This window comes from Miscanthus floridulus, chromosome 5 (genome assembly GCF_019320115.1).
Source record: "Miscanthus floridulus cultivar M001 chromosome 5, ASM1932011v1, whole genome shotgun sequence".
In the NCBI taxonomy this organism is placed as follows: Eukaryota; Viridiplantae; Streptophyta; class Magnoliopsida; order Poales; family Poaceae; genus Miscanthus; species Miscanthus floridulus.
In genome coordinates, this window is record NC_089584.1 from 51,754,437 (window position 1) to 51,776,883 (window position 22,447).

At 47.1% G+C, this 22,447-nt stretch overlaps 1 protein-coding gene across 1 annotated transcript in view; it reads right to left on the reverse strand.

Annotated features, from left to right (window-relative positions):
• Positions 1 to 14,303: 14,303 nt before the first annotated feature.
• Positions 14,304 to 22,447, reverse strand: part of LOC136454639 (uncharacterized) — a 28,062-nt gene continuing 19,918 nt past the window's right edge. The window contains exons 2-3 of the mRNA XM_066454999.1: positions 14,463 to 14,601; positions 14,304 to 14,392 (exon numbers count right to left, since the gene is read on the reverse strand). Of these exons, the coding sequence (XP_066311096.1) occupies positions 14,304 to 14,392; positions 14,463 to 14,601 (228 nt within the window). The remainder of the gene's footprint in view (positions 14,393 to 14,462; positions 14,602 to 22,447) is intronic.

Genomic DNA, 22,447 nt, shown 5'->3' on the forward strand with positions numbered 1-22,447 from the left:
GATCGGGCTGACCACGAGCGGGTAGCGCCCCAGATGAGGGAGTCAATCGGGATGGTCTTGTTGGTCGAAGGTGATGGCCATCTAGGACCATCGGAGCCACGTCGAGGCGGTGATGGTGTGGACATCATTCACCTTGTACTCGGTGATGCGGTGCTATCGGTGGGATTCATATGCCTAGGAGCCCCCAAAGATCATGAGGTAGCACTCGGCCTCGGGGAACTCATTGTCTTCCTCCTAGGCGTCGTCCATCGGGTCGCTGGCCTTTAATGTAGGCTTCTAGGCCTTGCCCTATTGGCCGATGGTTCTATGGATGTAGCCCTTAATGGTGGCGTAGTCCTTGAGAAGATGATTCGCTTTCCCCCATTGAATAGGCAGGGGGACTCGAGTGCCTTCTCAAAGTGTTTCGAGCATGCAGCACACCCGTGGGGCTGAGGTATGGCGGCGTGGTCGGCCACGATGACCATCTCCTCCCTGAGGCGCTTCCAGTCATTGTTCCACCTGTCCTAGTGTCACTGGGATGAGGTGGGTGTCATCATTATTGAGAGGGTGTGGGGCTTGTTGCCATGCAAAGTCCTACCTTTGGTGCTCAAGCTCTGCCTCAGTGGATTCTAGGCCCACCTACCGAGCGCGCAAGCGGTCCCCCTTCTCCTGAAGGTAGGCCATGTGGCTATGGGGACTCTAGTCTGGCGGTGTGAGCCTAGGTGCTTCCTCAGCAAGATCATCGCCATTGAAGTGGTAGTACATGCGCTGCAGGGCATCGTAGTTGTTGTCATTGGAGTTGTACTCCTGTCCGTTCTCTGAGAGGAACTTGAGGAAGGCGTGGAGCAAGGAGACATCAGTCCCTACTATGCTAGAGAGGATGATGCATCATAGTGCCTTGCGACTGATGAGGTGCTCTAGTTCTAGCTAGAAGGACGCTGCCGCATTCTGTATACCAAAAGGAAGGTCTGGGATGTAGTACCAGAAGCGATCATGCGGTAGGAGTACCTCACCAGTGGTGATCTATTGGCCAGCATGTAGAACATCAAGCGGTGGTCTAACACAATGGGGTTCAGGCCTAGACCGTGCTGGATCTGACGCTCTAGAACCTCGAGATCTGGTCAAAAGAGCCCTAGCAGAGGGGGCGACACTGGGGGCTCGTTGCCCACTAGCATAGCCCCATAGAGTGGATGAAGCTCGCCGTAGTAGTTGGCGATGTAGGCCAGGCTCCCAAAGTTGAGGACCTGGCCTAGAGCGAAGGCGCTAGCTATGATGGAGAACTCACCAGGGAAGCAGACACCGCCGTCTGGGGTGGTGCCGCTTGCTTTAGCGATGGAGGTAGGTGGCTCTAGCCACCGTAGAGCCATAATCGGATAATGCCCCCTACCTAGTGCACCAATTGTCATGGGGTCAAAACCATGGCAAGCATGTTGTTCAAGTCGGTGTTAGAGTATGGGGTCTCTGGTGGCTCGGGTGGACTCAGGAACATAAGAATCATGCTGAGAAGACACAATGGTTTATCCTAGTTTTTGCCAATTTGGTCCCTACGTCCAACAGCTAATGATCCTTATACTCAAGAGCACCCAAAATCTATGGGGTTACAACAAAGTGTAATGGAAGAAGATTTGGTATAGGAGTTAGCTCAGTGCTAATCCTAAGGTTGCCTCGCACCAGTGGAGTCTCCCCCTCATTGGAGACAAAGGAGATGATGAGACACGATGGAGGAGGGGCTCTCGGTGCCCCTCTCTAGGTTGCCTTGCTCTCGGAGCAGAGTGGAGGTAGATGGAATGGAATGGAGTGTCTGGTGATCGAATCGGGATCCTCCCCATCTAGGTCCAACCTTATCCCTTATATAATGAGATAGGTTAGGTACAAGGCAGGTTGGGGGTTCTAGTCTATGGTCTACATGCGCCGGAGTCTAGGAGGAGCTTGCAGCGATGCGCCATGGACAGTCAGGTGTCTTAGAGCCGAAGAAGCCTGGGCGTCGTTTGACTGCTCTATTCTGACACTCTGCATGTTAGACGATGTCGGCTTGGACCGGCCTCCCCAAGGTGAGACCTTCTAGAGTCTTCTTGGTGGTGAAGGAGGTCGGCTCTAGGGGCTAACTTGCGGTCTTGGAAGCCCCCGAGCCCTCAAAGGCTGTGCGAATCTTTGTCTTCTTGTGTCATGCCCCGGACGTGACCTTATTGGTGGAGCAGTTGGCAGGGGCACGCCTAGGGAGCGACCTAGGAAGCCCCTGGGCTTTGATAGTCTAGGACTTGTCTTCTTGTGCCTGGGCCTTAACTGGCATCATTAGCCGGGCAGCAGCCAAGGAACGAGCTCGGTCGTGCTGTAGATCAGGAGCCCAAGGCTCGAGGAAGCCCCCGAGCCCTAGGTGGAAGCTACCATCGAGTTAGGCTTAGCCGAGCCTCTTTGCTATAGGGTGTGTGCGAGTGTGCCTAATGGGCATAGCCCCTAAGCCGCCAAGCGATCCTAAAGGGGTCAGTCAGGGCATCTTCTTCATTTAGGAACCATTGGACCCAAGGGTTAACATACCTATATGTTAGGATCTCGCCAAGCACCATCAAGCTTCTTGAGAAGGAGAAGTGCTTTCCAGTGGGGAAGGCTCAGGTTCCTCGTGGTGAGATAGTTCCGTAGTCGGAGCCTAATGAGGCTGTTGTTTTCATGGATTTCTTTTCTTGCGGCCTTTGCATTCCTCTAGTTTACTTCCTCTGCATTGTCCTTGAGACATTCAAGGTACAACTCCATCACCTTACCCCTAATGGAATTCTTACTTTGAGCAAGTTCTGCTATCCCTACGAGACCTATGCTGCTCCCCCCGATATGGACACTTTTTATGCTTATTATGAGATCCAGTGCCATCTATTGACACCTGTGGTGGCACATAGAGATAAAATCCATAAGCACATGGGTATCAAAGTAGTTTTCACGCAAAGTATTATCGAGTATCGTATCCATGGGGAAATGTGTGTGTGTTGTCTAACAACTAGTTTGTCTAGGGATAGCAATCAAGGTTTAAGGTATAAGTAGAGAGGATTCCTATAGTTATGACCCTATACAAATCAAGGCTTATGTTTCTAGTGTTTACTTTGGGATGCCGCTGAGACGGTAAAGCACCGCTAATAGATAACTCTATCAACACGACTATGGTCCTACTAATTTAAGAACCTGCTCAATTTGACATGGACTACAAAGGATAGATGGGGTTGTCACCTCCCGCTGCTACCACACAGCCAAGAAGCAGGGAGCAAACACAAGTAGCCGATAGCCTATGCATCACTCTTATGCTAATGATTACTACTCTAATCTAGAGGCCTAACAAGGATTAGAGCACTCAAAAGAACACAAAACTTAGTTGAAATAGAAATCAATTACCAGAAGTATCTCAGATCTAGACTTGGAGAAGTCTAGATTCACCAAAGTACAAGCCATAGAGGTAGCACCAATAGGCCGGTACTTCCTCCAAACTCTTTCGTCACTCTCTAACTTAATATTTTAATTTATAAGACTAGATCCTATAGAGGACTAATCTTCTCTTGATGCCTTGATCCTGAGATGCGGATATGAATTAGGGTTTCAGGATGGCTCTAGGGAGGGGGTAGGGGCTGCTATATATGGGTGCACCTAGCACCCTCCCTCTCTTAGTTAGCCTTATTGGTACTAAACTTTCCACCATATCTCATTAAAATGCACATGGCCTTTATGGGCCAAATTCTAAATTGGGCCCAATTAATCCCGCAGCTCATGATGTGGAGTTTTTTTTATTTGCAAAATTTATAGTTTTTCATTCTGGGCTCCAAATATAGCAAATAATATATCCATTTCGATTAGCTCGACGAGCTCTTCGCAATGGTGCACTCCAATTCACCATTTGAGATAATTTTTTTTTGAAAAAATAAATATCCTGTGAGACAAGTGAGAGCACCAAAACTCGTGGAACTTGTTAGAATGAAACCCTATAACTATGTTTGGTGATGGAATTAAGTATATATGCAAGTTATTTTGATGGTTTATAATTGGTGTTAATGACCATCAACACCAGCCAAAGAAGGCGAAGGTTGATGGGGTGAAGGTTGAGTACCAGTTTGCGAGTTGCGCCTTTATGGCAAAGAGGGCGCAAAAGGATGGTGGCTTGGGAATATCTTTCGCCTAGAAAAATAAGTGGGAGAAGGATTGGGCTTGATATTGGTTTTATGTTCAAACCCCTGGTGTTACACCCAAGATTGAGCCGATGATCAAGAAATATCCTTTTGCTTCCACCATGGGGAGATGAGGCCTGCTACTCGAGTCAGGCCTTCGGCTGAAATTGATGCTAACCAGGCAGCTTGTGATGGTGCCTTCGCGAAGGCTTGCCTTTTCTTTGGGGGCAATGATCTTGTAGAGGAAATGGTGGTCTCCAACTTTTGGCCCCTAGGGAAGTATTGTCTGGAAATGAAGTTGTTGAAGATGAAGCTTCTAGTCTTCGGCAGCGAGGAGGGCGAGTTCGTTCCCTACTTTAATCTCGAACATGCCAAAGATGAAACGGATGAAGAGTTTGTGAGTACCATGGAGAAGTCCATTTCTATGATTATTGGGGAGATCTCCAATAAGGAGTACTTGTCCCTCCATGTTATTGGTGGGACTATGCCCTAGCTGAACCAGATCGTAAGGTTCCCAAAAGGTGCTAAAGTCCATTAAGGATAAAGTGGCGATGGCCGCTAAGTCAACCGCTCTGCCCCTCGCTATGGCATCGGCTAAGTCAAAGAAGAGAAAGGGTGGTGTTAGAGATATGGGCCTAGGGTACTGTTGTTATTTCTTAAAGCAAAAAAAGAAATAATCCATAAGCGCATGAAATTACTAGTGTAGCATTTCACCTAGAATTATCTAGGGTATCATATTTCCACAAGGAACAGAGGTACTCTTCTAGCTAGTTCATCCAAGGACAACACAAGGGTAGAGTTCATAGAGGTTGAGATGGATTCTAAGGTTCTAGGGTCTAAGGATAGATAAACTCTACTTCTACTTGCTTGCTTTGGGCACAGGTGAATACTTGGTCTGCCAAGAATTGTTAGCCTGTAGCTCTACATAAAACCCGGATGTGGGGGATTACAAGGGATGGACAGGGCTGTCACCACCTACTGCTTGCCCCTCTACCGTGGGGAATGAGGCAAATGAAGGTAGCTTCTAGCCTAGACACCACGTCTACTCTATCGACTACTACTCTAGCATACTAGTAAGGGTTATGCGTCTTTATCAAGGCCCTTCTACTAGAGCATCCGCCGTGGGGACAGACGATGTGTAACAACCCAGGTTTTTGTGCAACCAAAAATATGAACTTTTTAAAAATTTTCTAGCAATGTGTGAAGCATGTAGTCACTAGGTCAAACCTAAGTCAAACTTTTCCCTTCCCCACCTAACTTTAGGAATCCCAATTTCAAAAACATTTTTGCCACAAGCCACTTATCATGGTGTTGACCAAGTCAACAACATGACAAGAGGTATATTCAAAACAAAATATTTTTAGAGTCAAATAAACATTGGTTCCGCTCGAATTCAACCTGTTAACTCTCACATGATTTTGATTTATATCTAAAACAAAAACCCTAACTCTATTCCCTCCCCTCGCTTCAAAGAGACTTTGCAATATAACTTGATGCACTCATATAACTTAGTTGCATATTTGAGTGCCTTGAGTTGGTTCTTCGTTGGGAGTTTATTATTTGATTGTAGGGTTAAATTAGCAAGTTCTTTGGACCTTTTCCCATGGCAAGAATTAGAGAAAATTGCAAATAGAAAGCCCCTTCCTTCCAACCAGGCCAATAGGCCTTAGTCGTCTCAGCCTGACCCTCCTTTTCCCTCCTTCCACGCTGGCCCACGCACCTAGTCCTAGCCTAGCTACGCTGGCCTCCACCTCCCCCTCTTAGCCTAGGTCACTTCCTCCCCGCTGCCTTCTCCTATCGGCCCACCTATGCCTGTCCCTGTCCCAAGTAGCCGTGGGCCTAGCCCTAAGCCCAAGTGCTGCACCCCTACAACCAAACCCTAGTGTGGAGATGCTCTTAGGTGGCCGACGCCACCAGAGCCACTCCCCTTGGGCCTTTCTCGATGTTAGCAAGTAACACCTCTGGTGTTTTAAACCCTAAAATATGCCATGTCATCATATGCATTGCACATCATTTTGGTGTTAGTAAAAACTTTGATATGCATTCACTAAAACAAATTTATTTTTATGGTTATATGTGTTGACTTGTATGGATGAATCAAATTCAAAACTTTTGTATTGAATTGGATTCCGAAAACCCTAGTTTCCAGCATTTAATTCTACCCTGGAAAACCTAATTCAAAATCTAAGTACATTTTGGGGTTGAGCCTAAAAGGAAAAGTGTAGAGCTTGTCAAGGTGTACAAATTTGGTTGTTGGAGTTTTCAAAATTGTTATATAAAATTTGAAGTAATTTGAAAAGGCGATAAGTTCTTAAAGTGTCCTCTTTTGATTTTAATGTTACATTTTAAAATGTAGACATAATTTGAGTATGGTCGTTAAAGCAAAGTTGTAGAACTTTGAATTTGGAGCAACTTTTATTTTTGGAGATTTTTGAGTTACCATACAAATTTGAGAGTAATTTGAAAAATGGATCGAGTGGCAATTCGGTAAATATTGTGAACAGTGCTAGCGGGCGACACCTCACCGTCGGTGATCTTTCGACGGCTTCCAGTCGCGCCCGTGGCCACCTCCGACTTTGCGCTGGCATGGAGAAGTTACTGCGTGTTGTCTCTGTGTCCTTGGCCGCGCTATAAAGCTGAGACGACGTCGCGTTCTCCTCCGTTCCTTTCCCCTGTTTTTCCCGACGTCGCCGCTCAGCTCCGTCGAGCTCGTGCCGTCGCCGTAGCATCCACCTAGTCGTAGCAAAGCCAGTCATAGCTCCGCCTACTCCTTGCGAACCTAGCTGACCAGTTCTAAGCGCCTGATTTCACCGTGATATGCTACTCGCCGTCGTTCTTCCTCGCGGCTAGCATCGTCGCCGTCGAGCTTGCGTCATCGTGGCCATCACTCTACGATGCGTCTCTGTCCTTGTTAAGCATGGTTCCATCTTCTCTATGTTGCCGTGATGCTCTATGTCTTGTTGGTTGATCCATACGTCCACCGCAGCCACCGGAACGCCGCCATCGACACCAGCTGAACCGCCGTACTGGACTTGATCGACAACAAGCTTTTCTGTTGCTCCTCCGGTTCAGCCATCATCTCGAGCGTGTTTGGGGTGAGCTTCTGAGTCCTCCCAAGCTTTTTGTTTAACCACTACCGGCCTCACTTCGCCGGCGTAACATAGCCATGCCGCCATGGCCGCCATGGCCAGCGTCGAGATCGAACCAAGCCATTTTAGTTTAGCTAGTACCCCCAATGGGTGCGCCTTGTTGTGGGGGACATGTTAGTGCCTTGGCCGTCAGCGAGAAATCACCGGTCAGCGAGCTTCGCTGCCGTGGTCAGCGTGGGGCACTGTGCCCACAAGGGTGACCCACCTGTCAGTGACGGTTTGAATTAGAAATGGAAATTTTTCTTTTTCAGAAAATAATGAATAGTGTAATTTTTTTTATTTTGTATAGAATTAAATAGAGCTCCAAAAGTTATGAAAATTTTTGTGTGACCTCTATGAGATGTAAACTATTTAGGAAAAATATTAAATGTTACTTTTCAGTATATTTTGAATGTGATAAAAATTACTCAAATTAATTAATAAATGGGTTTCCATGATTTTTCTAGGCTTTAATAATTATCCAAAAATTATGAAAATTGTTTTTTCCACTTAGTTATCATGTGTGAGTCTTCACAAAATTTTTTAGCTCATTTGGAGAAAATTAATTTATTTCATAATTATTAATCTGTTATTAATTAATAAAAACAAATAGTAAACCCTAATGACTTAGGTTTTGTTTGAATTTTTGGATTGCGTGATGACCTTGGGTCATTAGCATATAATGATCCTTGGCAATTAAAGTAAGTGTTTGAGTTTATGAAAAGGGTTATTCAGTTGTTGGTTTGCAACTGTACCGCGAAGGAAAGTTGTATTCAAATTATTAACTTTTGCATCCATCGTCAAGCATCATGTTTTATATCATGCATCATATTAAACATGGCATTATTACTACGTGTAGTGAACGAAAGTGAGAACGTGGTAGTCAACCAAGTTGTTGAGGAAGTTAATCCACCTGTTAAGGTCGGGTTTGATATTTGTGGAACATCCCCGGAACCTGACTTTTCCGATAATCAAGGCAAGCCCCGGATGCATTTAAACCTACCTTGTGTTTTATAAATTTATATCGCTTTTGCTTTTAAATACTGCATTAAGTGATTAGGAGTTGAGTGAAAACCTAATTGGTGCATTACCAACCTTGTTTTTCCATATCAACCTTGTTACCTGTTTCAATCCGAGAATGCTTAATTATGCTTAGCCATGCTTAGAACGATAAAAGTCAAGTGATTACCGATCACCTATGAGATATAAATGGTTTCTTGGATACGACTGGTTATTTATGTTATCATGAGATCTGAGCATGTGGAGTAATAAATCTAGACCAGGCGGACTCAGTGTATGAGAGCCACAAGACATGGATGTCTTATGAGCGGGTTCTTTCCGCCTATGTTGATTAAGAACCGTATGTTGTTGAATTGCATGAGGTGAGACTTTGTAGTACTAGCCACATACTTCGGTAAGCCTTAACTCAGCTATTCTATTATGAGAATGGCTACTCGTGCACTGGGAGTGGAGAGATGGTGGGAGTAGCATGTACCCACGTGGCAATGGGCTGGATTGGTGGAGTACTATGCTCTCGGGTGGCGTGGACTCGTTCTTGTTTTAGAGGATCTGAGGGTGGGTTGGTATATGTAGGTCAGGGACTTGCATATGTCATGTGGATGGGAATCCCCAGCTGGGTTATAATCGGTTTGAATCGTCATTGCTCCTCGGTTATGGAGACTCAACTCACTGTTCATCATCGTAGTTAATAAATGAAACTGGAGAAAGTTTTGAGAAAAAGTTTGATATGAAGGTCATGATCTCAATACGGATCATGGCAGATTCATATGTGATTTTGATAAGGATTAAATGTTGAAAGAAAGAATCTTTTTAAAGAGCTTTTACACAAAAGAACCTTGTTTATTGCTAAAGCCTTACCTTGAATCCCCAAGCCTGCATTCCTGAGTCTTATCTATTGTTACTTCGGTTAAGTCTTGTTGAGTACCTTTGTACTCAGGGTTTGTTAAACCCTTGTTGTAGGTGAGCCTCATGCATAGATCTGTCTTGGATCGTGCTACATGACGGTTATTCAAATCAATGATGCCGAGTAAATGTGTGGCCCTTGGGCAGGGCACTTTCTTTGTGTGTTATGTTTATGTTACTAATGCCACTCCACTACTATGGTTTGTAATAATAATCGTACTTAGTTTGTAGGTTTGAAACAACTGTTTTGTAAACTAAGTTACTATAAGACTTTTGCTATTTCACTCTGATGTAAATTAATGAATAAACTGTTGTAATACTGCAATGACTCTGTAATGGATCCTGTTCAAAAAAATCATGGATGATTTGGGGTTCTCCGAGGACACCCGACAGTCTTCTTAAGTTATTGGGAATATATGCATAGTCATCAGAGGTCATTGGACAGTGACAGGTGCATGTGGGCCCTATAATTTAGGAGGTTCTACCACATCGCTCCACCTGCCCGTACCTCATGATGCTCGACATGTGGACAAGGAGTATGGACGCTGAGGCATCCCACTATCGATGCCATGTGAACCGTAGCCGTGCATGCCCTTAAATAGTGCCACAACCACTGCCCTCAGCCTGTCCCTATACCTGCCACTACCACTGCTTCCCTCCTCTTCCTTCTAGCCACCACTAACTCTAGGAGCTGCAGCCACCGCCCATTGTCCTTGCTAACCCAACAGCGCTCAACGCTGTTCGTTCCTACGGGCCGACACACTGGTGGTGGTGAGCACCCCATGGACCTCGATGAGCTATGCCCCTATTCAGCCATGCTGGAGCTATGTCGACCTCAAGCTATGCCCCGACCTTACCCAGCTAGCTATGGAGCGGCCATGTCCATGGTGCTAGGAGCCGCTACCTTGAGCCTCTGCCTCACCCTCGTTCCTCGATGAAGCCCTGATGTGCCATGATGACATCGACCCAGAGTCGACCCTAGCCAGCACAGCCTGCCTCACGGACATCGTCGACCAAGATGAAGCCGCCACCACTCTACCTATGGACTCAGCCTCCGCACCAACCACACCCGCATCGAGGCCATTGGTGCCCTACCTTGCCATCATGTCATGCCATGCCGACAACCCTGCTTCGACCTGTGACCCTAAGTAGCTCGTCGTTGGCTCCCTACTACATGTCATTCTAGAGACCAAGCTCCACCACCTCCCTGAGCTTGCACCAAGCCAAGGCACCAAGGCCACACATTGCTACTCCATGACCACATCGGAATCACTGGATGCTGTTGCTACCGTTGGAATGAACCTCGGTGGGCTCCTCCAACAACAACACCATCATGATAGTCTCACCACATAGCCATGGGTGAGCACCCTAGCCAAGCTCCCTCCTTTCTATACCAATTGTTGTTCTGAACCCTTTTGCCTTTGCCATGGACCGATCGGTGACCACCACTGTGATGTCGGCATCGCCTTGGCCAAGAACTGAAGCTGACGAATGAAGCGTAGACATGTCTTTGCCCATGCCATGACCAACCACTACTTTTCCTACGGCAAGCTCCAAACCAAACCCTGTTGTGCGACTACAATGACGTAGTTGGGCTAACCACAATGAGCCCAACCCATGTCAAGCGGCCTACCATCCGCAAGCCCATGGGTGAGCCTTTCCTCAACCCAAGCCACACCTTTTTGATGCCTCCATTGCCACCATTTCCTAACCAGCCTTTGCACTACTAAAGCTGGAGCCGTAGGAGTCACCTTAGGACCTTGGAACCACTCTGAGTAGGAAGCCACCACCTAGGACCATCACTGCCTCAGCCATAATCACAACCCTACTTGTCCACAGCCTCACCACTAGTTGAAGGCGCTTACCAGACACAGCACCGTTCGAGCCCTTGGAGCTGCTACCAACCAAGACCGTGCGCCAATGATGTCGTGCGCATGCACGACAATGCCATGGCACCAAGCTCTCCCTGCACCACATCAACTGCCGCTGATGAGACCCATGGTGAGCGTCGAACCCCCAAAGGCCCTACCTTTTTGCACTACCTGTTTCGACCTTCGATGTTGGCTGCTCTGGTTTTGCCCTTGTTTCCCGATCGGGCTAAGGAAAGTGGTAGCAACCTACTCAAGCTAGCTTCAACAAGCCCTAGCGGAACTTGCTAAACCTCACACCAAGGAACACCACGTCTATGGTTCCAACTCTCCTGAATACTTCAGCGACCTGGTTACCCAGTTCATCAGGATGGTTGCCAATGACGATGAAGATATGGCTGACATACTAGAAGATTGGGAACATGCAGAGGATTAAGGGCTCATCTTTGATTTTGATCAGGATGAGTATGATTAGTTCCTCCTCAAAAATCATGAATTAGAGGAGGAACCACCCAAAGAGGAATCCACCAAACCCTTGGAGCACCCCAAATGCTACATGAGCATACAAGATCCTGAGCCACCTCAGGAGGAACTCGAGAAGCTTGAGTTTGGTGGTCCTACCCCTCATTGGGAGATGCTACCATCCCTAATGCCACCTATGAGACTAGCGACGAAGTGCGCCTCTACCTTCTTTTCTAGAATGATGATCTCAAGGCAGAGAACAACCACCTTCATCAACAGCTTGGCAAGTCTCCTGACACTCAGCAGATTCAGCCCATGAGCACCCACCCAATGGGTGGATAGAACCTGGTGGACCGCCCCTACAAGACCATCAGGTTGCTTCAATCGGCCACTAGAGTTGAGCAAATGATGCTCTTGATGACTCGACAGCCTCAACCCAATCGAGAGACTCCCAAGGTGTGCCATGAGCCCGCGCTATGTGACCAATGTCAACGCTCTCCAAGGATCAAGGGCCAACCAATGGGAGGCCCTATGGCACACTATCCCCTCAACTCGATCTACGGTTGGCCAGGGAATGGACAAGATGCCCACCTATTGATCAACATGTAGAAATAGGAATGTGGCACTCATGGCCCCACGCAGCGCTTGATAGACCCTAGGAAGTAGGCTCAACCACTAATCATACTCAGATACACTATCCTGAGGATTGTCCCAAACTCCTACAAGAAGCAGGCCTACCAGGACATGTTCAGCAGATCATGAATAGTCCATGCCAGAACTATGGCTTCGTTGTAACCCACCTCGCTAAAGATTGCGTCGCCTATCATCAGTGTGTTACTCTAGAAGCCCAAAAGCGGATGGAGCAAGATGAGTACTCAGGAGACCATGATGATGACCATGACGTCGATGCAGCTGCTAGGATCTCCATGCTCATCTTTGGTGGTCCCTAAGCGTACCAAGACTGATGGCTATAGAAGCTAACCTATAGACGGATCTATGCGACCGCACCAGCCACCCGCTATACCTATGCTGGTCTGAATGGCTGATCACCTATTATCGAACTAATCATTCAGATTTGGTGGTTGAGGTGGGTCGATTCCCTCTGGTGGTGACTGCAGTCATTGAGAATGTGAGGGTCATGAAGATTCTCATGGACAGAGGCAGCGACATCAACATCCTTTACAAGGATGCCTTCGACAAGCTCAAAGTGGACATAAGGAAGTTGCATGCATCGTAGTCTCCCTCCATGACTTCATTGTCGGGCAGCGCATCATGACCCTAGGCATGATAGACCTCTCTGTGACATTCATCGATGTGGTACACTGCCAGAAGGAGATGCTCTCCTTTGAAGTTGTCGACTTCTAGGGACCATACAATGCCATATTCAGGAGAACATGTTATGCCAAGTTCATGGCGGTCCCAAACTACACCTACCTCAAGTTGAAGATGCTAGGACCATGCATCGTGATTACATTGTCAGGAAACTTCTAGAATGAATATCAATGCGAGAGGGACATCGTTGAGTACTCGGAGGCCAACAACCTAGACTCGAGAGCTCCTAGCCTGCCCTACTCCATGTTAGGGAAGAAGCTCCTATCGATGACTCTTGGACAATAGCCCACCGCCATCCTTGACCCATTGTCCTTAGCCCCAACGTTGGCTCTGACCCCCACAACCATCGTCATCAAATCTTGAAGTGGAAGCCGACAACTCATGGTTATGTTTGCCCTTTATTTTTCTCAATTTTAGTTATCATTTAAATCTTGCAAAGAACATTTATTTGTTACATGAATAAATCATGATCTCTTGAGTACCTTATGAAGAACCTCTCTGGGTTGCTTGGGGGCTAACCTTTGCAGTCACCATGTACGCTCTTATCCAGCACGTTCATATATTACACTAACTTATCAACGCACTCAGGGCACTACTATGATAACTACATACGTCGCCCACTCATACTTTCTTCTTGATCGATCAATGTCTCATAGGCCTTGAAATGGCGTGACCTAACAAGACCTTGCATTGACTCGATCAAAGTGTTTCATTCTGGTCGAATAATCACTAGGTAGTTGGTCCAAAGCTTAACTAGCATCAAATACTAAAGACAATGAGAGAAAGAGTGCATAAAATCAGGTGCAACACATTACAAGATGGCCTCAATCGCCGCCTGAATCCTCTAATGAGTCAGGTATACTGCCTTGCACTATCATGGAGAGATCCAAACCATAGATTATAGCCTTAGAAGGCTATATGGACTATTTGTTGAATCTGATGGTACAACAAGGGATCCGTGTCAATGGGTTTGCCCTGATGGAGCCGATGTTCAGGTCTGTGTAGATTGTCCCTACGGTCACTAGCGCCATGTGTGCCCCGGTGGATAAGCTATACTAGGAAACTTCCTCTAGATGCCTTGTGATCCTCCTCAGCTAGGAAACCACCTTTGATGAAGAGGCAAGCCCTCTTAGGCTGAGGATAGGCCACCAGGTAGGCAACTGCGGCCAGTCGTGACTACACCCCTGAGCTCATCCTCAAGGGACAACACTTGAGATACATACTTTGCCTCCATGGCCAAAAGAGTCCCTTGCGTGTAGCCACTCAGCCTCAGTAGCCACAACCTCTAGGTTCGTGTAATTAGACTTATGTTCAGCAAGCTCATTCTTAAGGCGCCTTGCCTTAGTCGACTCCACTATTAACAGAAGTGTTAGTCGAAAACCCACATACAATCATGACACAATTCATTGCTAGAAAGTATAGACACCTTGGATCTACTTTTGAAGCTTCTCTATCTCTTCCTAAGCAAGCACTCACTTCTGCCTTTCCCTCCAATATGCGGAGCCCAAGGCACCAAGGGCAACCTTCTCTTGAGACATCCCAACAATGGCTTTGGCAGCGGCTAAGAAGGGAACAAAGGTTTTACAAACCTCATCAAACATGAGGGAGAATGGTCTTAGCAGGAACCCTACCTTGGGCCTCATCTTGATTGCACTTTAGAACTGCAACCTCCTTCTCCAGCTCAGCTATCCACACCTTTACGTCATCATCTAGCTGAGAAAACCAATCTCGGATGAACGCGGACTTGGCCGAAGAATTCTTCTGAAGATACTACAAGCGTGAGACAACATAAGTCTTAGCTTCATTCATAATGAATCAACCAAAGACTTGAGGGGAGACCCATCATGATCCACTACGTGGTCCTGAGTGTAGCCCAAGGGCAACGTCCACTCGGTCCGACCACTAGGCGGATGCTCGGGGGCTAGAACTCCCAGCATGGATTATACCTCTAGGGTAGCGCTAAGGTAATCGATGGCCAAGATGCTCTTGGTCTTCATGGTGTCAGTAGGGCTTGTAGCATGGAGAACAAACTATCTGCATGCTTCACTATTTCATCCATCTCTTCAAAGCCAGAGACAAGATGACATCGTTCCTCAACATCATTGAACAAGCTCTCGTCTTTAGCGCTGAAAGCCTGCAACAACGGACCTCCCCCTACTCGTTTGGTCTGATACCCAAGAGGGACCAGGCAAATGTCATCCACCTATGGAGGAAAGTCAACCCATAGCAACACCCTCTTAAGGCTATCCTCTAGAAGAATTCCCAAGGATGACCCTGATGGGTCAAGCCCATAAACCGGCTCAATGATAGGCTCTTTTACTCGGGCACCCACACTGAGAGCCTAAGCAGGTTCACCCTACATAGGCTCCACCTAGATCATTAGAGAAACATCTTCCTAGGCATCCTTCAAATGTGGTGCACCTATGTTGAGACCAGCCATGAAATCATTAAGGCTACCAGCGACCCAAATCTTCTTTGAAATACTCAAATCCTCACTCTCGTTCGGGTGAACTCTTGGAGCTATGATCTTGCTAGTACTATCTAGCATGATTGCCTCAGGTAACCTCTCGGTTGATAAGGTCTTTGATCGAGAGCTACACCCAAAAAGCAAGCATTAGGAGCTCATCGCTCGACAAAATCATGAGATGAAGGAATTGAACTTACATGTTCAAATCCTTGGGAACATTCAGTAATGTAGGCTTCTTCAGTCACCTGCACAAGGTCCCAGAACCTTGCTAGAAGGGGACATACTCCACCTTCGGGCCAAAGTCACCAACAACCGAGACCATCCCAGTTGATGGCTTGTCTTCGGTAGGCCTAGGCGACCCTAGAGCCCTCGACACTACGAACAACTCATGGTAAGCCGAATTAACATACACCAAGGCCACAACTAGGCCAAAGATGACCGATGTACCTAGCACCACCGATGCCTGTGCTTGGTGTTGTCTCTTCTTCTTCCTCTTGGGGGGCTCCATTCCCCTTATTGGTGCTTGCAGGCTCTGCTGTAGCTCTACGCCTCCTCATCTGTATGCCCGAACTTGACGCACTCACTCTGACTAGCATGGCTTGGGCAAGGAGCAAGGACAATCGCACTCAACTCCTCTCGTAGTGATGACATCTCACTATTACTAGTGGATGCCCCCCACACCATCAATCCTCCTCTCTTGGACCTTATCCAAAGGGGACCTAGAGCGGTAATTCCATGGTGATCCTACAAAATGGAGTAAGTCATTGAACAACTGACACCTTACCGAGTTCTCATTGCCTCTTGGCTTCGAGCTTAGGGGCTCCACCAGACGGTCTTTGCCTATGAGCTAGGATTTTGTACCCAACACCTTGTTGGTAACAACAAGCACCTAAACCATGGTCATCGGCTCGATGGGCTCCAGTTGATGGACTCAAAGCATTGGGAGAGTCGCACATCCTAGGATGCGCGTTCCCTCAGGGGCTAGATCCACCTTCGAAAATAGGCTACTAGGCAAGCCTTACTAGTAATCCCCTCTCCTTTGGTGATAATCCTACAGGTCACTTTCGAGTTCATTCACTTCTTCTATTTTAGACTCAAGAACTTCCTCTTTCTCTGCTGCTGGTAGAGGGGGTGGGAGCTTGTGGGAAAAAGCTAGAGCCAAGTAGTTGTAAACATAAAACCACTTCTTCACCTAGTTTGGGATGTTGGAAGGGAGATTGAAGTGAAAAAAGGAGATTTATCATCCACCTTGATCCAAAGGCTGACAGCGACCTTTCGGTCCAACTAAGGAAGAACGTTGAAGCAATGGCAAAACAACACCTAGTGGGGTTCGATCCCCATGAAGTCCTCGCAATAGGAAATAAACATCACTAGAAGCAAGATCCCATTCAGGGGTCAGGTGATGTATCTACACATCATGGTATTAGAGGAGATCTTGGACGAACCAGTGGATGGGCACCCCAAATCCTGTGGCTAAAGAAGTTGACAAAGACTATGATCTCATTGAAATCAGGGGCGGGCACATCCTGGCCAAAGGCACACCTATAACCCAGAAGTTCCCTCGGTGCTAGGAATACCCCAACCACAAGATTCTTGATTCCTCCTTCGTCGCCGTCGACACCTCCCATGGAGAACTAGGGATAGGACCCTTGTCCCCCCTTGCTCTTCGAGCTCATATCTTCTTCACCTATTGACCTAATGGTTTTGGTTTTCTTAGGCCAGGGTCTTTCTCGATGCCATTACTACAACTGCCGAGAGTGAGATCTAGATGTGATGACTGTCTGCTAGGTAAAGGTAAGCAGAGGAGTTAGAACTACTGCTTTTGTCAGTGGCGGCAAAGGGATGGGTTGTCTCTACACTCGGCTACTTAAAAGGGGTGGCTAATTCTAGTCGAAACCCTTACGAACGTAGGACCCAAGGCCCAAAATTGCTAGGTGAAACTGTGTGGACCAACATTTGGGCCCCACCAAAGCCTGGCGTAGCCCACCAAAGCGGCAGGCGCAATCGGTGGTTCTGGCATATATCCAGCGAAAGCTGAAGCCTTGCCATCTCTAGAGTGAGGAGGAAGTTCGGAGGGTCGCCTAGTCGATCCTAAAGCCTTAGGCCTCGAGGCTACATAAATCTCTTAAATGTTCAAACAGGATCGAAGTACCTTGTTTTAGCGGATGTATGCCCCTTTGTGGGAAACTAGAAAACTGGTCAGCCCTTGATTGCAACCAAAGTATGAGCTCCTAGAATCTAGGAAAAGAGTTTCATGACATCCTAGAGGTTTATGTGTTCGCTATTCGCCCAAGTGATCCTTGAGCATTCGGGATCACTGGCTTCTGGAGCCACGAATGACCTACACCTAGGTTAGAGTAAAATTTTAGATCAAATCACCTACATAACCCATAGTTATACTAACTACCCATTGGGTCAAGAAGGGGGCCCATAAAAATGCAAGGTCGGTTTGACTGAACAAAAATCAGTCAAAACACCCTGATTTAATTGGGACACATGTAGCAGTGTTCAAAATCAATAAAAGCCATTCTTTTCTGATTAAACTATCACACCTTACATTATAAGATATGCAACAACCAAAATCTATCAGAAACTACTATAGTTATGATATCCTTGTGGGTGCAGGATCAACTGTGCACCCTACGATGGACACCTTGTGAAGCAGTAGAAGTCGGACGAAGGCACACGGTGACCTTCATGTTGCCTTCGAATCTTCATGAGTAGGGATGATGATTGGAAGATGCCTTGGGGAGGCCCCACCTCATGGAGCTTCCTCTAACATCTAGGAGGAGGAGGAGCCTCGAGAGGAGGACAGGCCCGGCACCATCTTCTACTGATGTTGAGGTGGAGCAAACAATGACAACCAGGTGGCCTCAAGCCTCTGAATCAGTTTCACGAGATCTCCTAGGTCTAGATCTATAGGGCAAAAGGTTTCCTAGCAATTGCATGGACACCCTTTGCCCTCTAGGGTTTCCCATGGATATTCTAGCCTAGAGATCTCCTATGCACCTGACCATCGGCAAGCCCAGCCACCGTGCCCTCGATGGCTCAGGCCACTAATGGTATTGTTCCTCCCCATCTTTGTGGAACTTCCTCTAACACCAAAGGAGAGCGACCACTGACTAGGCCACCGTGGAACTCGATCCTGAAAGCACCGTAGACCATGGCGCGTGGGTTGAATCACCACTCTTGCACTCAGTCTAAGGCTAGGGGATTTGGGGAAGAAAGGACGAGTGAGACTCACTAGCCTCCCTACCTTCTGCTTAAATAAGCGCTTCGAAGATGGTAGTGGGGGGGTCGGTGGTTGTCATTAAAGGCAGACCCAGGCATCGAGAGAGTTCCACAAAGTAAAAGCGCGGGGAATGGAACGGTTCGAGTCCCCAGGAACCTCCATCCTTATCTTTCACAGGATTCAATGACGCGCAAACTGATGCGTTCAAACGGGTGGGGGACTTCCACCCACATATTCTTTTTCCTATATTTCATGAGCACAAAAATACAGAATTAAATCATTTTAATCCTATTTTCAAAAGAGGCAAATTTTGGGGTGTTACAATTTTACCCCCTTAAGATGAATCTCATCCCTGAGATTCGGAAGACGTCAACTAGGGAGATAGGGATGCTCTGTCTTTGAATTCTTCTTTACTTTCTTGTGCAGTTTCATCTTCTTGATAAGGATCTCACTTTACTTTGCACACGATATCCTTGCTCCGAGTAACTTACCAAACTGATTTGCAAGATTCTGATAGATACTACAAACATTCCTCAAGTAACTCCAATTACTAGGCCACCTTTCCTTTTTAGTCCATACTTATTAGACATCTTTCTTCATATGTTCACCTCACAATGGAGCCTCCTTACTCTCTTGATCGGAAAGAGAATCTACCACCAATCTTCAAAACATTAATGATTCTGATTAAATTGCTCGAACTTGGTATATAATTCTTAGTCCTTGCTGTCATCGAACCTTCTTAGCACAATTCTCCGTTGCTAAGGTCATCGGCCATGACTTTTGCTTCTCCAAGTGATAGCATTGTTCCAAGTCATAATCAATTTCATTCCAACAAGGATATCACAAGCTCAAGACCAACTTAGTGAAGGTGTCATGTAGATTCTTGTGATCCTCCTAAATGTCACTTTTACGCCCCAGAAGATAACACTTACATGCTCCACAATGGATAACTCCACATAACATGTTAGGTAGTTCAACTCATGCTTCCTTAGTTGACTTAATGAACAAGCCACTACTTTTCTTCTCGTATAAGGACACATCCCACACCTTGATAGGGTGCATCACAGTGGATATAAAGTCCTTGTCCTGATTTGACAAAGCTAATACATATGTTTTACTTCAACCTCTTCTTGGATTCCTATCGACAGAATATCATCGGCAGTCCTCCAAGGGGTATCCCATGAAGGTAGATTGATCGGTAGAGGAGCATGAGATCAAGAACAAGAAGGCAACAGAGACACACGAGTTAGACAGGTTCAAGCCGTCAGTATGACATAATACCCTACTCTTGTGGTCTGTTGGTTTGTATTAGCTATCGTATGATATTGCGTGTGTTTGGAGGGGGTCCCTGCCCACCTTATATAGTCTAGGGAGTAGGGTTACAAGTCAGGTTAGATCTGAGAGATAACCAGGAAAGTAATAACTGATTATAGGAATCTTGGGAGCATACATATCCTAACAGATCTCGTAGTATCTTCAGGATATCTTCCCGGTGTCTTGTGGGAGGCACCGAGCAGAGTCATGCCCCGCAAGGCTTCGTCTTGTGGGCTGGGCCACCCCTATGGGCACAGCCCATGTGGCCTGCCATGGGTATCTGGGGTCATACACCCCACTAGCTAGTCCCCGAGCACCTTGTTACCCATTGTGCAACGCCATCTTGAGCTCATTTGAGTCGGTGCGAATAACGCCGAGCAGTCAAACTCATTGTCCAACCACCGTGATGAATTGCCGAGCAGCGTGAACTATCGCTGAGCAGCGTTAACCGTTGTCCGAGCAGCAGTGACCTATCACCGAGCAGTGTGACCCAAGTACGGCTTGCCATAAGGGTGTAAGAAGCTCAAGTTCAGAATCGAAAATTTCTTCGCAGTAGACCAAGTGTGCCCACTTAGAGTCCAAACAAAGTAGTAGGAGTGAATCTTCTTCTATAGGCATGTAGTCTTCTAGGAAAAATCCTGCACACTCACCATGAGGTGAAGTGTGCCCACTTAGTCCCTGAGCCTGATAGTAGATGATGTAGTCATGTGGTGCCAGGGTCAGAAACTAGAAGAATAGTAGAAAACCAACTGAGCAGGCAGCGAGTCCCCGTGCATGGCCCAAAAAGAAACAAAGCACATTCACCGCAAGGTGAAGTGTGCCCACTTAGTCCCCGAGCCTGATAGTAGGTGACGTAGTCACGTGGTGCTAGGGTCAGAAACAGAAAAACAATCAAAGACCAGCCGAGTAGGTAGCCAGTCCCCGAGATGCAAGCGGAGACATCAGAGAAATCAAAACATGGAGAAAAAACCAGAGTAATGGCTATACAGTGTCGGTTACTGAGCCTCAATAAATGGTGGAGAAGTCGGCGATTTTTCAGCGAGTAGCAACTGATGGCAGTGATAAATGGGCGACATGGGCTACGGTTGCGTAGAAGCCTAGGTAACGGCCCATATGCCACATCGGAGAAATCAGAGCGGCGCAGATTGCGGGAACGGTTCCCAAAAAACCCTTGAATGCAGAACAGGTGGGGAAAGTCCTTTATAACAGTGCCACTGCATACCCCATTCCCACCTTTTCCACTTCATCTTCCTCCTTATCTCTCGCATCACCAAATCCGCAACCACATTTACCTCCGCTGCCAAACCCTAACCAGATCTGGGAGATGACAGTCGAAGAAGGGAGCTGCGAAATTGAAGAAGACTAGTCCCAAGAAGACGGGCATCGTGGCCTGACGCGACGAGGAGTGGGTGCCAGTCAGTGAATAGGAGAAGCGGAGCTAAACAGATTGGTGGAAGCCGGTGTTCTCCCTGACCATGCTAGCGCCAGATGGCGGCCAGCCCTCGGTGAGTCCTTCCCAACACCCCATACTGAGGAAGCAGTGGTATTCGAGGACTATTTCTGGTGCGGGTTAGGATTTCCTATTTACCCATTTCTGAGGGATCTGTTGGAGCTCTAGGAGGTAACTCTATGCAACCTCCACCCCAATACCATTTTGCACATCTCAATCTTCATCCATTTTTGTGAGGCATACCTCAAAATCCTACCCCACTTCAATCTATTCTGTCACCTATTCTGGCTGAAGAAGAGAGGCGGCGTTGGTTCTAAGATGGTCAGCAGGGGTGTACCTTCAGCTGCGGGATGGAATGGCAAGCGAATACCTGACCGTGCCACTTAACATGTCACTAAAGGGGTGGAACACCAAGTGGTTCTACATGAACCAAAGCCACCCAGCGGTTCGCTGTAACGCCGACCACATCCTAGAAAGCCTGAGGAGTTGGTCGGAGCTGTCAAGCAACGACAATATGGAGCAAGTGAAGGAACTTCTTGGCTTAATAAAAGCTTGAGGACCAATGGCAGATTGGTAGTGGCAAGTTTCATAGTGCACCGCGTTTAGCCCTATAAAGAGAGGGCGCACCCAGGCTTCGAATTCAAAGGGGAGACCGATGGTACTCGAGAGAGGCCAGAATTACTGTCCAGGAACATCATTGAAGAGCGGACTACTGAGCTATTCGCTCTGCTTGCCTCATTCAGATTGTTAGGGTACACAAAGCCCTTTAACTACAAGAATCTGCCTCCTCAGGTGAATATCCCGACTGTGTGTTTCTGAGAAGTTTTTTTATTTTGTCATTGCCAAGCAATAAACTGATCCTACTCATGTGAAGATCCATTCGTAGGATAGGGCAGTGTATTTCTCGGAGCATGCTGAGAAACGATTGGCCACCGGTAGTGGATGCACGACCACCAGCTCAACCTGAAGAAAGCTCCATTGGCGTTTCCTTGGAATTCGGAGGTATGGATGTCTGGTCGGACAGGAGAGTCCTACCCCGATGTCAGGCGAAAATCTAGGGGAAGAGACCTGATGGTAGATGAGCTAGCCTAGAAGAAGAGGAAAACAATAGCTACTACTCCCTGTAAACCTAGGCGGTATCTCACTTGGCGAT